Source organism: Triticum dicoccoides, chromosome 5B, assembly GCF_002162155.2.
Source record: "Triticum dicoccoides isolate Atlit2015 ecotype Zavitan chromosome 5B, WEW_v2.0, whole genome shotgun sequence".
NCBI lineage: Eukaryota > Viridiplantae > Streptophyta > Magnoliopsida > Poales > Poaceae > Triticum > Triticum dicoccoides.
Window position 1 is genome coordinate 627,971,334 of NC_041389.1, and position 11,414 is coordinate 627,982,747.

The 11,414-nt window shown below is 43.5% G+C and overlaps 1 protein-coding gene across 1 annotated transcript in view; it reads left to right on the forward strand.

Annotated features, from left to right (window-relative positions):
- The first annotated feature begins 274 nt into the window (after positions 1 to 274).
- LOC119312168 (5'-3' exoribonuclease 4-like) overlaps positions 275 to 11,414 on the forward strand; it is a 14,995-nt gene continuing 3,855 nt past the window's right edge. Inside the window, exons 1-23 of the mRNA XM_037587904.1 lie at positions 275 to 649; positions 769 to 871; positions 966 to 1,042; positions 1,120 to 1,311; positions 1,407 to 1,526; positions 1,606 to 1,668; positions 1,807 to 1,941; positions 2,087 to 2,251; positions 2,351 to 2,428; positions 3,625 to 3,711; positions 4,213 to 4,284; positions 4,786 to 4,884; positions 5,708 to 5,778; positions 6,619 to 6,747; positions 6,840 to 6,916; positions 7,066 to 7,106; positions 7,189 to 7,263; positions 7,426 to 7,580; positions 7,683 to 7,787; positions 7,878 to 7,953; positions 8,967 to 9,043; positions 9,391 to 10,213; positions 10,857 to 10,919. Of these exons, the coding sequence (XP_037443801.1) occupies positions 443 to 649; positions 769 to 871; positions 966 to 1,042; positions 1,120 to 1,311; positions 1,407 to 1,526; positions 1,606 to 1,668; positions 1,807 to 1,941; positions 2,087 to 2,251; positions 2,351 to 2,428; positions 3,625 to 3,711; positions 4,213 to 4,284; positions 4,786 to 4,884; positions 5,708 to 5,778; positions 6,619 to 6,747; positions 6,840 to 6,916; positions 7,066 to 7,106; positions 7,189 to 7,263; positions 7,426 to 7,580; positions 7,683 to 7,787; positions 7,878 to 7,953; positions 8,967 to 9,043; positions 9,391 to 10,213; positions 10,857 to 10,919 (3,090 nt within the window). The 5' untranslated portion in view covers positions 275 to 442. The remainder of the gene's footprint in view (positions 650 to 768; positions 872 to 965; positions 1,043 to 1,119; positions 1,312 to 1,406; positions 1,527 to 1,605; positions 1,669 to 1,806; positions 1,942 to 2,086; positions 2,252 to 2,350; positions 2,429 to 3,624; positions 3,712 to 4,212; positions 4,285 to 4,785; positions 4,885 to 5,707; positions 5,779 to 6,618; positions 6,748 to 6,839; positions 6,917 to 7,065; positions 7,107 to 7,188; positions 7,264 to 7,425; positions 7,581 to 7,682; positions 7,788 to 7,877; positions 7,954 to 8,966; positions 9,044 to 9,390; positions 10,214 to 10,856; positions 10,920 to 11,414) is intronic.

Below are 11,414 nucleotides of genomic sequence, written 5' to 3' on the forward strand. Positions count from 1 at the left end.
CCCAGCCATCCGATTTTGTATCCTTGCTAAAACTGCCATCCACATTGGTGGTAATAAAGAACAAATTAATTCACTCCACCCCATCGTTTATCCGGACCGGATCAGGTCGGATCGCGCCACGACGGCAAACAAAGCCTACAAGGCCACGAGCCCACGACAACCCAAAGCGGCAGCGACCGAGCCGAAGCCGAACCCAAGCGCCCAACCACCAGCTCCGGCACGCACGCGACGCGACGCGAGCGAGCCCATTACCCCGTCTTCCCCACCCCGCTGCCTCCTGCCCCCTTCGTATCCAGATCGAACCAGAGAGAAGAAGAGGGGAGCCACCGCCCCACCGCCCGCGCCGCGCACGCCACCGCCCGCGCCAGAAGCGCCGCCGCCGCAGCCCCCCGAGGAGGAGAGGAGAGGCGAGGAGAGGGATCCGGCCGGAAGGTTCCGAGAGATGGGAGTCCCGGCGTTCTACAGGTGGCTGGCGGACCGGTACCCCCAGACGGTGTCGGACGCGGAGGAGGAGGAGCCCGTGGAGCTCGAGCCCGGGGCCTTCGTCCCCGTCGACCCCCGCCGCCCCAACCCCAACGGCCACGAGTTCGACAACCTCTACCTCGACATGAACGGCATCATCCACCCCTGCTTCCACCCCGAGGGCCGGGTACTGCTCGATCCCCCCCGATTCCACGCCCTCTCTTCCTCCCCTAAACCCTCGTTAAGCTAATGTTAGTTGTTTCCCTGCTTATTATCGTGCTCATGGTCCTCTCTCCCTCCCCGCAGCCCTCCCCGACCACCTACGACGAGGTGTTCAAGTCGATTTTTGACTACATCGACCACCTCTTCTGCCTCGTCCGCCCTAGGAAGATCCTCTACATGGCGATCGGTCAGCTGCTCGCTCCCTTGGCTGCTCTGCTTGCTCTGTGCTAATGCGGTTTCATGCTAAGTTGGTTTCGCTGATGCTCTGCTGAATTGTGCAGACGGTGTTGCGCCGAGGGCCAAGATGAATCAGCAGCGGTCCAGGCGGTTCCGGGCTGCGAAGGATGCTGCTGATGCGGTAAGGTTACTGCTCGGGCTTGATGGCATTGCCATTGCAGGCAGCTGTGGCTGTTCTCATGTTGTTGCTTTGTTCAGGCGGCCGAGGAGGAAAGGCTGAGGCTGGAATTCGAGGCAGAGGGGAGGAATTTGGTCCGGAAGGAGAAGTCGGAGGCGATCGACTCGAATGTCATAACTCCCGGGACACCGTTCATGTTTGTGCTCTCTTCGGCGCTTCAGTACTACATACAGTTGAGATTGAATCACTCCCCTGGGTGGCAGTCTGTCAAGGTTGGGTTAATTACTACTGCATGTTGGGTTAATTACTCACTTTTGTTGTTATTATGTTGTATTAAATGGGGACTGCATTGGTTGCATTTTGTAAGGTAATATTGTCTGACTCAAATGTTCCTGGAGAGGGGGAACATAAGATCATGTCATATATCCGTCTGCAGCGCAATCTTCCAGGGTTTGACCCCAACACACGCCATGTCTTATATGGCCTTGTAAGTTTACTTGCAAATTTCAAAGTAGCTGTCATTTTTGCACCCACCTTTTTACTCATTTGATCACCACATTTTTCAGGATGCTGATTTGATCATGCTTGCTCTGGCAACTCATGAGGTCCACTTCTCAATTTTAAGAGAGGTAAATTTGCAACAATTCTGTGTTCAGAACTGTACGCATGCAACTGACCCTGGCCAATGCCTCTTTAAGTCAAATTTCGTGTTCTTTATGGTAATTTAGGAGTACTTCTGTAACTACAGAATTCAACTGACTTTACAGGTGATCACCATGCCAGGGCAACATGAAAAATGCTTCCTGTGTGGTCAAGTTGGGCATTTGGCTGCTGAGTGCCAAGGCCCTGGTCCGGCTGATAATGTCGTGGAGCTCCCTCCAATTCATAAAAAGAAGTACCAGGTACTCTGAAGCATGACAGCTTCTGCTCTACTATTTTTCCTTTTCCTTTTCCTTTCCTTTTGTGTCTAATATCTTTTGGGGATGCATCTGATAGGCAATTTGTAACTATAGTCATTCACTGTGCAACTGTTGACCTTGTTAACAGTTTCTTAACATCTGGGTGCTGCGGGAATACCTGGAGAAGGATTTGGAGATTGTAGATCCCCCCTTCAAGATAAACCTTGAACGCATCTTGGATGATTTTGTGTTTCTCTGCTTCTTTGTTGGGAATGACTTTCTGCCACACATGCCGACTTTGGAAATTCGTGAGGTCTGTTTATTTACAGACTTCCCTATTTTAATAGGTTTCTTTTTGTCTCACCAGATAATTTGAGCTATGAAGTCATTAATTTCTTGTTCTACACTGTAGGGTGCCATTAATCTTCTGATGAATATTTATAGAGCAGAGTTCAAACCAATGGGCGGTTACCTCACTGATGGGGGTGAGGTAGAGTTTCTTTGTGCTCAAATTCTCTTATGGTTCAAAGAAAATACCATTATCTTTGCTATAAAAAATTCTTACAGAATGTAAAAAGGAGTAATATTGGATTATTATCAGCTTTAGCGTAAGTTGTAATATAATAAACTAATTATTGAGCTGTTCCTGTCTGGTATCACCTACTCCCTCCGTTCGGAATTACTTGTCATCAAAATGAATGTATCTAGAACTAAGATACATCTAGATACATCCATTTCAATGACAAGTATTTCCGAACGGAGGGAGTAGATCCTATAGGGAAACGAACAGAGAGAGGACATCCCTGCACATGTTTTCATATCGTATCATTACTTTGTAAGATAGAGTGTACAAATTCCTTGAGATGAATGGTAGCGGTCAGATGAACTAACCTGTAATGGCAGAATTGGGTTAACTAGAGATATCATAGTAAAATTACTAGATTGAACCTGATTTCCTTGCGTACACTTATGAAGCATCATGCCTAATTTTTTCCGACTATGGCTTGAGCATGATCAACTGACTGCATGATTCCCATTTTCTGTGACGCATTAATTGCATTATTATTACGGAGTAGGAACCATAGCATCCCAACACAACAGTGGCCGCAGCAAAGAAGCTGCCAAATTGCCAACTGAATATCTCATTTGTTAGTTTCAGATGGTTAGCTGTTAGTTTCATTCTGTTTCGATCGTTTCGGCTGGGTTTTTTCTGAATCAACTTTTGTTATGATTAGCTGCCTAGCTTATCCATTAAGGGAGTCTTGTACCATCAGGTAGGCAAGCAAGATACAATGAGCTTGTGCCCCTGATGCCATCTGTTTTCGCACTTCCAGTTCACTCTTTTCCTTCTGTACTTCTATTTTCCCTCGCGTACAGGCTTTTTCTTCCCTTCCAGCACCATGGTTGTAGGACCACATCCACCCCATTCTAAAAAACGCAATTGTGTAGACGTTAGAATATGGGAACGCAAACCTGTTATTGTTGAAGAAGCTACCAGGTTTTGGCTTTCTGTGCTTGGCCAATGTTGTGTAACTGCTCATTATAGTTCCCCTTGTTTAGCTTGTCTGCCTTACTGTGTGAGGTGGTGGGGGTATCTTCCCTGTAATTGGAACAAAAAATAAACCAAAAGCTTGGTGGTATTTATAGTTGTCCGAAACCATGACATGTTCTTCTTTTCAATGAAAGGTTTTACTAGAACGAGTGGAGCATTTCATTCAGGCTGTTGCTATCCATGAAGAACAAATTTTCCGGAAGCGTGCACGTATTCAGAAGGTACTTTCTAGCTATTCTCTAATCAAATGCCTTCTTGACTTCTGTAATCCTACACTTTTGATCCATGTTAGTGTACATGAACCTATGTATGTCATTTCCTGAAATAACTATTTTATGGTGCAAATGTATATTTGGTATGAAGATGCTTAGGTGCATTTTATGCCAACAGCCCAGTTCTAAGGTGCAATTATATGCTTTTGGTGAAATATATATTTGTATCCATACGGTAGGAGTCACGACTCGAGAGTTAAGTTGCATTGAAATAGTGAAAGTGGATTTCTATATGCTGCTGCTTTTGATGAACAATTCTTGCTCGCTATTCTTGAACGCCTCCACATGGTGTGCAGTTCAGCTTCCATGTGAGCATATATTTAGAAACAATTTCTAACCTTTTCGGTTCATGGCAACCTTAGTTTCAACTAATGAATGAAGTGCACAAAGTCTGTCCTTTGTGATTGCTATCCCTAATGACAATGAGTGAATATGTTTTTTAAATTGCAGGCGTACGAGAACAACGAGGATAGACGTAGAGCGCAGGGAGAGAACTCCGAGGAAAATCAATATGTGGACATGGTTTGTTTCTCTTCTTGTAGTGGGAGAGTGGACTGATAGTACAGAACTATTGATGGTAGATCATATGAAATCAAGTCTGGACAATCTCTCCAAAAGGAGTTTTAGTTTGCTCTAATCTCATTTTGAAATAGTATCTTGCATGATTTCAGAGCATGACTGTCTGTCACTATCTAAGGGTTTCACAATTGACTAGAACTGTATGTGGAACAATGTCTATCTGTGGGTTGCTTTTCCTAGTTGGTATTGTAGGTTGTCTTTGCATGCTTCATTTCGTCTTTTCTTATATTACTTTTAGGAGTAGCATTATGCGCAACAGACAATATTTCAGATTACGACATTTTGGTAGCTCCAAAATCTGATAGTAGCATTTGCTTGAAATCCAAAGAATCTGCAAATATAATAATTTCTAGCGTTTTGGTTTATGCTAATTAAATAGGGAGTGTGGCAGTTTGTGTTACGTAAGTTTTGCCTCTCTTTTATTTTGCACTGACTGCCCTTCAGGTTAAACTAGGAGAGCCAGGATTCAGGGAGAGGTACTATGCTGAGAAATTTAGAGAAGAGGCAGAATCAAAGCCCATTGATCAAGTTCAGAGAGATGTTGTGAGTCTTCTTGCTATTCACCGTTGGTTTCTTAAGTGGCACTACCTCATGAACTAATCATCAAGCATTACCATATACTATCAGGCCTGGCGTGCTTCTTCTTTTATTTGAGTTTGACATGTGGTATATGACTGAATCTCACAAGCTAGAAATTGAGTGGTCTAAAGTAATGTTTTGTTATCTACAGCACAATCATGAATGTGTTGCCTCTATGATTGCAGCAATAAAATGAAATTTAAACATGTCACATTTTTTTGCGAGCCATTATCGATGATTTGGGTTCAACAATATTAAGAACACATTCTTGATTAAGATGCCATATTTAGTCTTGCAAAACGATCAACATTTATTTTATGGCAATGTACTGACTGCAATAAACATCCTGCTGTATTTGCATTGGTGGCTGCCATATTTCTGAATAGATGTAAATAATAAAAAGGGATCACACTTGTTTCTAGAATCAAAACTAAACTTGATATAAATTGTTCCCAGATTGGGCTTTCAGTTATATACATATTACATATAGGAAGCCGAAGTGATTTTTGACTCGTAGATCTACATGTAAAGACTTTATGCACACTCTCCAGCCCACATATTTACATGCCATATTAATCCTTGAGAAGCATGTTGTTAGTTTTAATCCATCTGGATCAGTTGGAGATGTTCTAGTCTGTTGTTAAAAGATTACTAGGTCTCCTTCAAACAAAATTTGTAGAGTAGTTGTAGTACATATCTGCCTATTTGTTCACCACATGCTCTTAACGCTGATGTGATCTCTATCTGCCATGCTTTTTGTTTAACCTGATGCAATCCATGTTTTCAGGTTCAGAAATATGCGGAAGGTCTTTGCTGGGTCATGAGATACTACTATCAGGGTGTTTGTTCATGGCAGTGGTAGGTAATTGTTGACCATCAACTCTGAGGATGCATAACTACTGTTTTTTCTCCTGGTAGAGAAAACATCACTTGATTTTTTTGCAAGCCATTTTCACCGCTCATGTCAATAGGTCTTGTTAAAGATTCTCAAACTCCACGATCATACTCGAGTGACCTATTTATTGGTTGTATGCTTGAGACTCTCAGTTATCTTATAATTTGTAGCAACTCCATGATTATAATTCTAAGGGCCTGTTCAGCAGTCCACCAGCTCCCTGGATTTTAGGAATCTGGGGAGTACCGATTCACTCACTCCGCAGTTTTGAAATAAAACTCCGTCAGCTCCGGGAGCAGCAGCGTGGAGCAGAGGGACTCCGAACAGTCCCTATTCTTACTAGAATCAGTCTATTGCTAATTGTTGCCCTATTATGTGTTGTAACTTGGTATAAAATAATTAATTCTTGTACAATTGCCAACCATGAAATCCAAAGTGATTCTTCTTTGTGATGATGTCAGGAACAGCTGCTATTTATCTGTGGTTCAACATTATGCTGCAGCTGTAGAATCCACATAGGAGGTTGAAAAGTGAACTTTCTTTTTAGAATTCATCACGGTTAAAAGAAACTGGACTCCTGCCAAAATTCAGAGTTGGAAACTTGACTTTGTCTCAATTATCTATTAATATATTTCATACCCGTCATGTCCACGACTCCACGTGCATAGCTGACCAGTTGAACATAGGCACATATAAGTTCTGCAGCTTGGTTGGCAAAGCTAATGATAATGAGTAACCCTTGTTTGTAATCAAGTATGAAGTATGAACTCTGTTATTTATTTTATTTTTTTCACCCGAAACAGGTTCTATCCATACCATTATGCGCCTTTTGCATCTGACCTGAAAAACTTGACTGAGTTTGAGATAACCTTTTTCTTGGGTCAACCTTTCAAGCCATTTGATCAACTAATGGGAACACTGCCAGCTGCTAGGTTTGTCATTTCTCTGTGCTAATGAGCCTATCCATACACATATCATGAGTTGTAAGCTGAAAACCACCATACATTCTTCATTTTTTCTGTAGCTCTAATGCACTGCCAAAGCACTATGGGGATTTGATGACTGATCCAAATTCACCGTTGAATTATTTCTATCCCAAAGGTACCACAATCTCTTGCCTCACGGGGAGTGGAATTGCTTAAAAATTGTAGTATTGGAGGATATGATGTATCCCTTTTCTTGTGGACCTCATCATGCATTGTTTGGTATTTTGTATCTTACTCCATACCACCTTCCTTTTGCAACTGCAGATTTTGAAATAGACATGAACGGAAAGCGTTTTGCATGGCAGGTAATCAATGAATGGACAAATCAGTTTTGCGTCAGGTGACTGGTTAACTGTTGCTTGAAGATCTATTTCTGTTTTTTTCCAGGGTATTGCGAAATTGCCTTTTATTGATGAAAGGCGGTTGCTTGCGGAGACACAGAAACTTGAAGATACATTAACAGTATGTAGATTCTGATCCTTCTTTATCAATGTGTTAGTCTTATTTGTCTTTGACTTCTATTTTAGGATCCTTTTGAGTTAACGTGTGCTTTGATTCTGATCCTAGGCTTGTAGTTCCTTTTTCAGCTATTGAATGTGCTTTTGTTGTTACTGGCTTTTGCAGGAAGAAGAGAGATTCAGGAATACGACAATGTTTGACATAATTTATGTGCGGGAAACTCATCCATTGGCTGCTCAAATTGCATTCCTGCATCAGATGTACTCTCAACAAATGATAACAGATCCTTCCTATTGTATCCCCATTGACCCTGCTGCTAGGTTGGTATATATACTGCATATATTGATCTGGATTGTCTATTTCTTGATGGTGTTATTTGCCTCGATATTTATTCATGTTGGTATATTGGCTCCTGGTTTCAGTGGCGGAATGAATGGATTTCTTTGTTTATCTCAAAGAAATTGGTACAGCATCTCTGTAGGATCTCCAGTTAAGGGGTTCAATGGCATCACCAATAACCGAGTTTTGTAAGTATTATAAGATGAAAAAGCACATTGTAAGCCAAATGTCACCATCAGATCTTTCAAGTGTTATATTATTCTTTTATTGTTTTCCAGGAATGCTACCTATGTTAACCCTCAGTATCACAAACACATCCCGGAGCCTCCAGAGGGTGCCATTATACCTCCAAAGGTATTTCCTAACCCTATCTGCGTTCTTTTCCCATTCGGTCCAAAAATGGATTGGGTTCCGTTATCAAGGGATAACAGAACAGAAACAACAAAAAAACATCCTTAAGCTGCTAACATAATAAGTTCTGAACAACAGAATAAAAAACGAAAAGCAGCTATACTCCCTCCGTCCCAAAATAAGTGTCTCAACTTTGTACTAGCTCTAGTACAAATTTATACTAAGCTCAAGACACTTATTTTGGGACGGAGGGAGTACAACCAGGCTGAACCAAACTGCCAAAAGCCGGCCCCTGACAAGCTCAAAACTCAAAAAAACATATTCCAGCATCCCATTTGTCTGGGCTGATCATAGTTCCCCAGATGAATCTTTAGCAGCATAACAGGACCTGGCCTCCAGAAGATCGCAACCTTTTTTTATGCATCCTCCTCCTGCTAACCTTGTGCGCGTTTAGCTTGATAATTAATACTTATTGGTGATAATTAAACATAAACATATTTAGTTTCTTGGTATTAATAGCATATAATCATTTCTAGCTCAGCCTTTTTAACTTCTGCCTTGGATGGTAAATGGAGGAATTGCTAACATGACTCAGCTAATAAGTGAGTAATGAGTAGTGACGAGTTTTCTTGTGCCGCCTCCTCGGCCTCATGCAATTTGGCGTTCTTTTTTTACTTTGCATTGCCTAGGAGATGTAACTTTGACCATTATTTTTCTACAATACTATCATGTTTCCAAAAAGTATATGTTGGACGAACCAATTTTTATTTTCATGCAATGACATGGATGAAATACTTTTTTATACTGTACTGTACTATTCAAGGATAAAGTTGTCTGTATGCAAACCACAGTAACTTATATGTGAAACAAAAGGAGTATCATAATTTTTTTGTTTGCTGGAAAAGAATAGTTTATTGTCTTGGATTGGTTGACCACTATTCATTTTCCCAATTCAAATATATGGTCTTTCTTTTGTTGAGATAAATCATTGGCCAACATAGTGTACCATTTTGTAGATATTGAAACCTTACGATTTCAAACCTTTCCCTGTGTTGTGGCATGAAGATAATAGTCGGCGACAGACACGAGACAGGTATGGTTACCATTTCATATGTTCTTAGCAGAAACTGTTGACACTACTGCATTAAGTACCGTGTATAGATTACTGGAGTACATCCTATTCTATCAGATGGAAGATTAATACACATCTTATTCAGGACACAACTAATGGCAAAACTGATAAAAATCCTTTCTCTTTAGCTGTAGCCTGGCTAATTGATAAATTCTTTGCTTTCATTCTGAACGCTGTACTTTTTCTCTTTAGCTGTAACCTGGCTAATTGATAAATTGTTTGCTCTCATTGTGAACTTTGTACCTTTCCTCTTCAGCTGTAGCCTGGCTAATTGATAAATTGTTTGCTCACCGATTTGATAATTCCAGGCCTCAGGTGCATGGAGCTCTGACAGGTTCTGTCTTGGGAGAGGCTGCACATCGTCTACTGAAAAATTCCCTGCAGATCAAATCTGGCAGCTCTGCTGGGCTGCTTCATGTTCCATACGGAGCAGCACCCTATGGCCCTGGAAACAGAGCAAGGCCCTCTGGACCTTTGGGATATGAGAGGGGTTTTGTGGACAATCCATACCATGCACACATGTCCAGAAGCGCTCCAAATCCTCGGCCTCAGTTCTTTGGTGAAGCTCAACCCAACAGACAGAATGTGCGGATACTAGAGCGGCCAAACAATCGAAACCATGATGGTGGCATCCATTCAGGGATGTCAAAAATGACCATTCAAGATGGGCCAAGAATGCATCAAAATCCCAGGATGCAGAGTCCTGGATATTTTCCAAACCAGCCATATCCGAATCAGTATGGTGGGTTCCCACCCCAGCGGCCCATGCAGAACGCCAGTTTTACACCGCAGCTGCCTTTCCAAAATGCACCATTCCCACAGCAGCGGCCTGTTCAAAATGCAGGATTCGCACAGCAGCGGCCTGTTCATAATGCAGGATTCGCACAGCAGAGGCCTGTTCAAAATGCAGGATTCATGCAGCAGCAGCAACCAGTGAACGGGGTTCCCCCACCATTACCTCCCAGCACTTGGATCGGCAAGCAACCAAGCGGAGGCCAGGCTGGTACACCTGCCAGGCAGCAGGACCCGAGGACAAACAGACAGCCTAAGCAGGATAATAGACAGCCAAGGCAGGATAACCTGAGATCACAGCATGAGAGCAGGCAGCAGGCTGCCAAGGTGGTATACCGTGTCAAAGGCCAAGCTCCCAATGGCTTGCCGGAGTGAAGATAACCATGAAGAATCCGCAAGCCGAGCGATTTGCCGAACTGCTGCAAGATGATGATGTGTTGTGTTCCATGCGCACGGGCATGCTGCTACAAGGAGGTTCATTCAACTCAAAACATACTCCTTCTGGAAGCAGCCGTCCGCCCTTTAATTTATCGTCCCATTGCTGCACCTGTTGTATCCCCGTCTGAATGGAGTTGAACTGTTGATGATCAAGTCGAATGGAGTTGACCTGCTGTATCGTGCTGAATGATCTAGGACAATGATTTAGAAAAAAAAAACGTTATCAAGTCGTTAGGACAGAATGTGAGCACTGAGCAGAGGGCAACCACTGCTGTTGTATGCCTGTAACCCTGAAGCTGTTTTTGTGCGTAACAATTACCCTTGCCGGTGGCAAGGCCTGACTGAACCCCATCATTTCTTAGTGCGTTTGGACAAGACTAGCTGTTGCTGCCGCTGGTGTGTCGTGTCTCGTGTCAAGTTCGGCTACTGTTGCCGTGGTAACTTTGTCTTTGATTTTGTACTACTGCTACAATAAACCTTGCCTCCTGCTGGTGTGTGAGAAGCACTTGGGTTGTTTTTATTCTATATCCAGTTCACACACTAGTCTGACCAGGCCAGCGTTACTCACCACCGGGCGTCGGTGGGGGCTTTGCCTACCAGTGCGCCGGTTAGTGGAGTCGTCAGTGGAGAGAACGAAAAAAGAACACACACAAAGTACAGCGAAATCGGAATTAGTGTACCAATTCTAGCATATCCGATAACAAGTTCAAGGGATTATTAGGCTAGTAGAGTACGTAGATTTCATGATTAGCTAGTGATAGGTTGGTCCTAGAAAATACTAGCCCCGCACACACAATAATGCACCCCTGCCGCTGTTCCAGAGCAGAGCCGGAATGAATCGCCCCGCGTGCTCCTCCGCAAAGGGCCGACCAACCCGCACTGTTCCACTGCATCTCACGCCACGCCTCCAGCTTTTCCTCCCCCCAGAAACCCCTACGCCGCGCTCGCCCAGCCCGTCTCCCCTCCAGGCGGGCCCGGCCCCACCCCCGGCCGGCGTCGGCCGATGGGTACCAAAGCGAGCCCCATCCCTCCCCCGTCCCCGCGGGCGCGTCCTCACATCGCAGCGCGCACACTTGTCGTCCCCTCCCCGCCTTTATTCCCC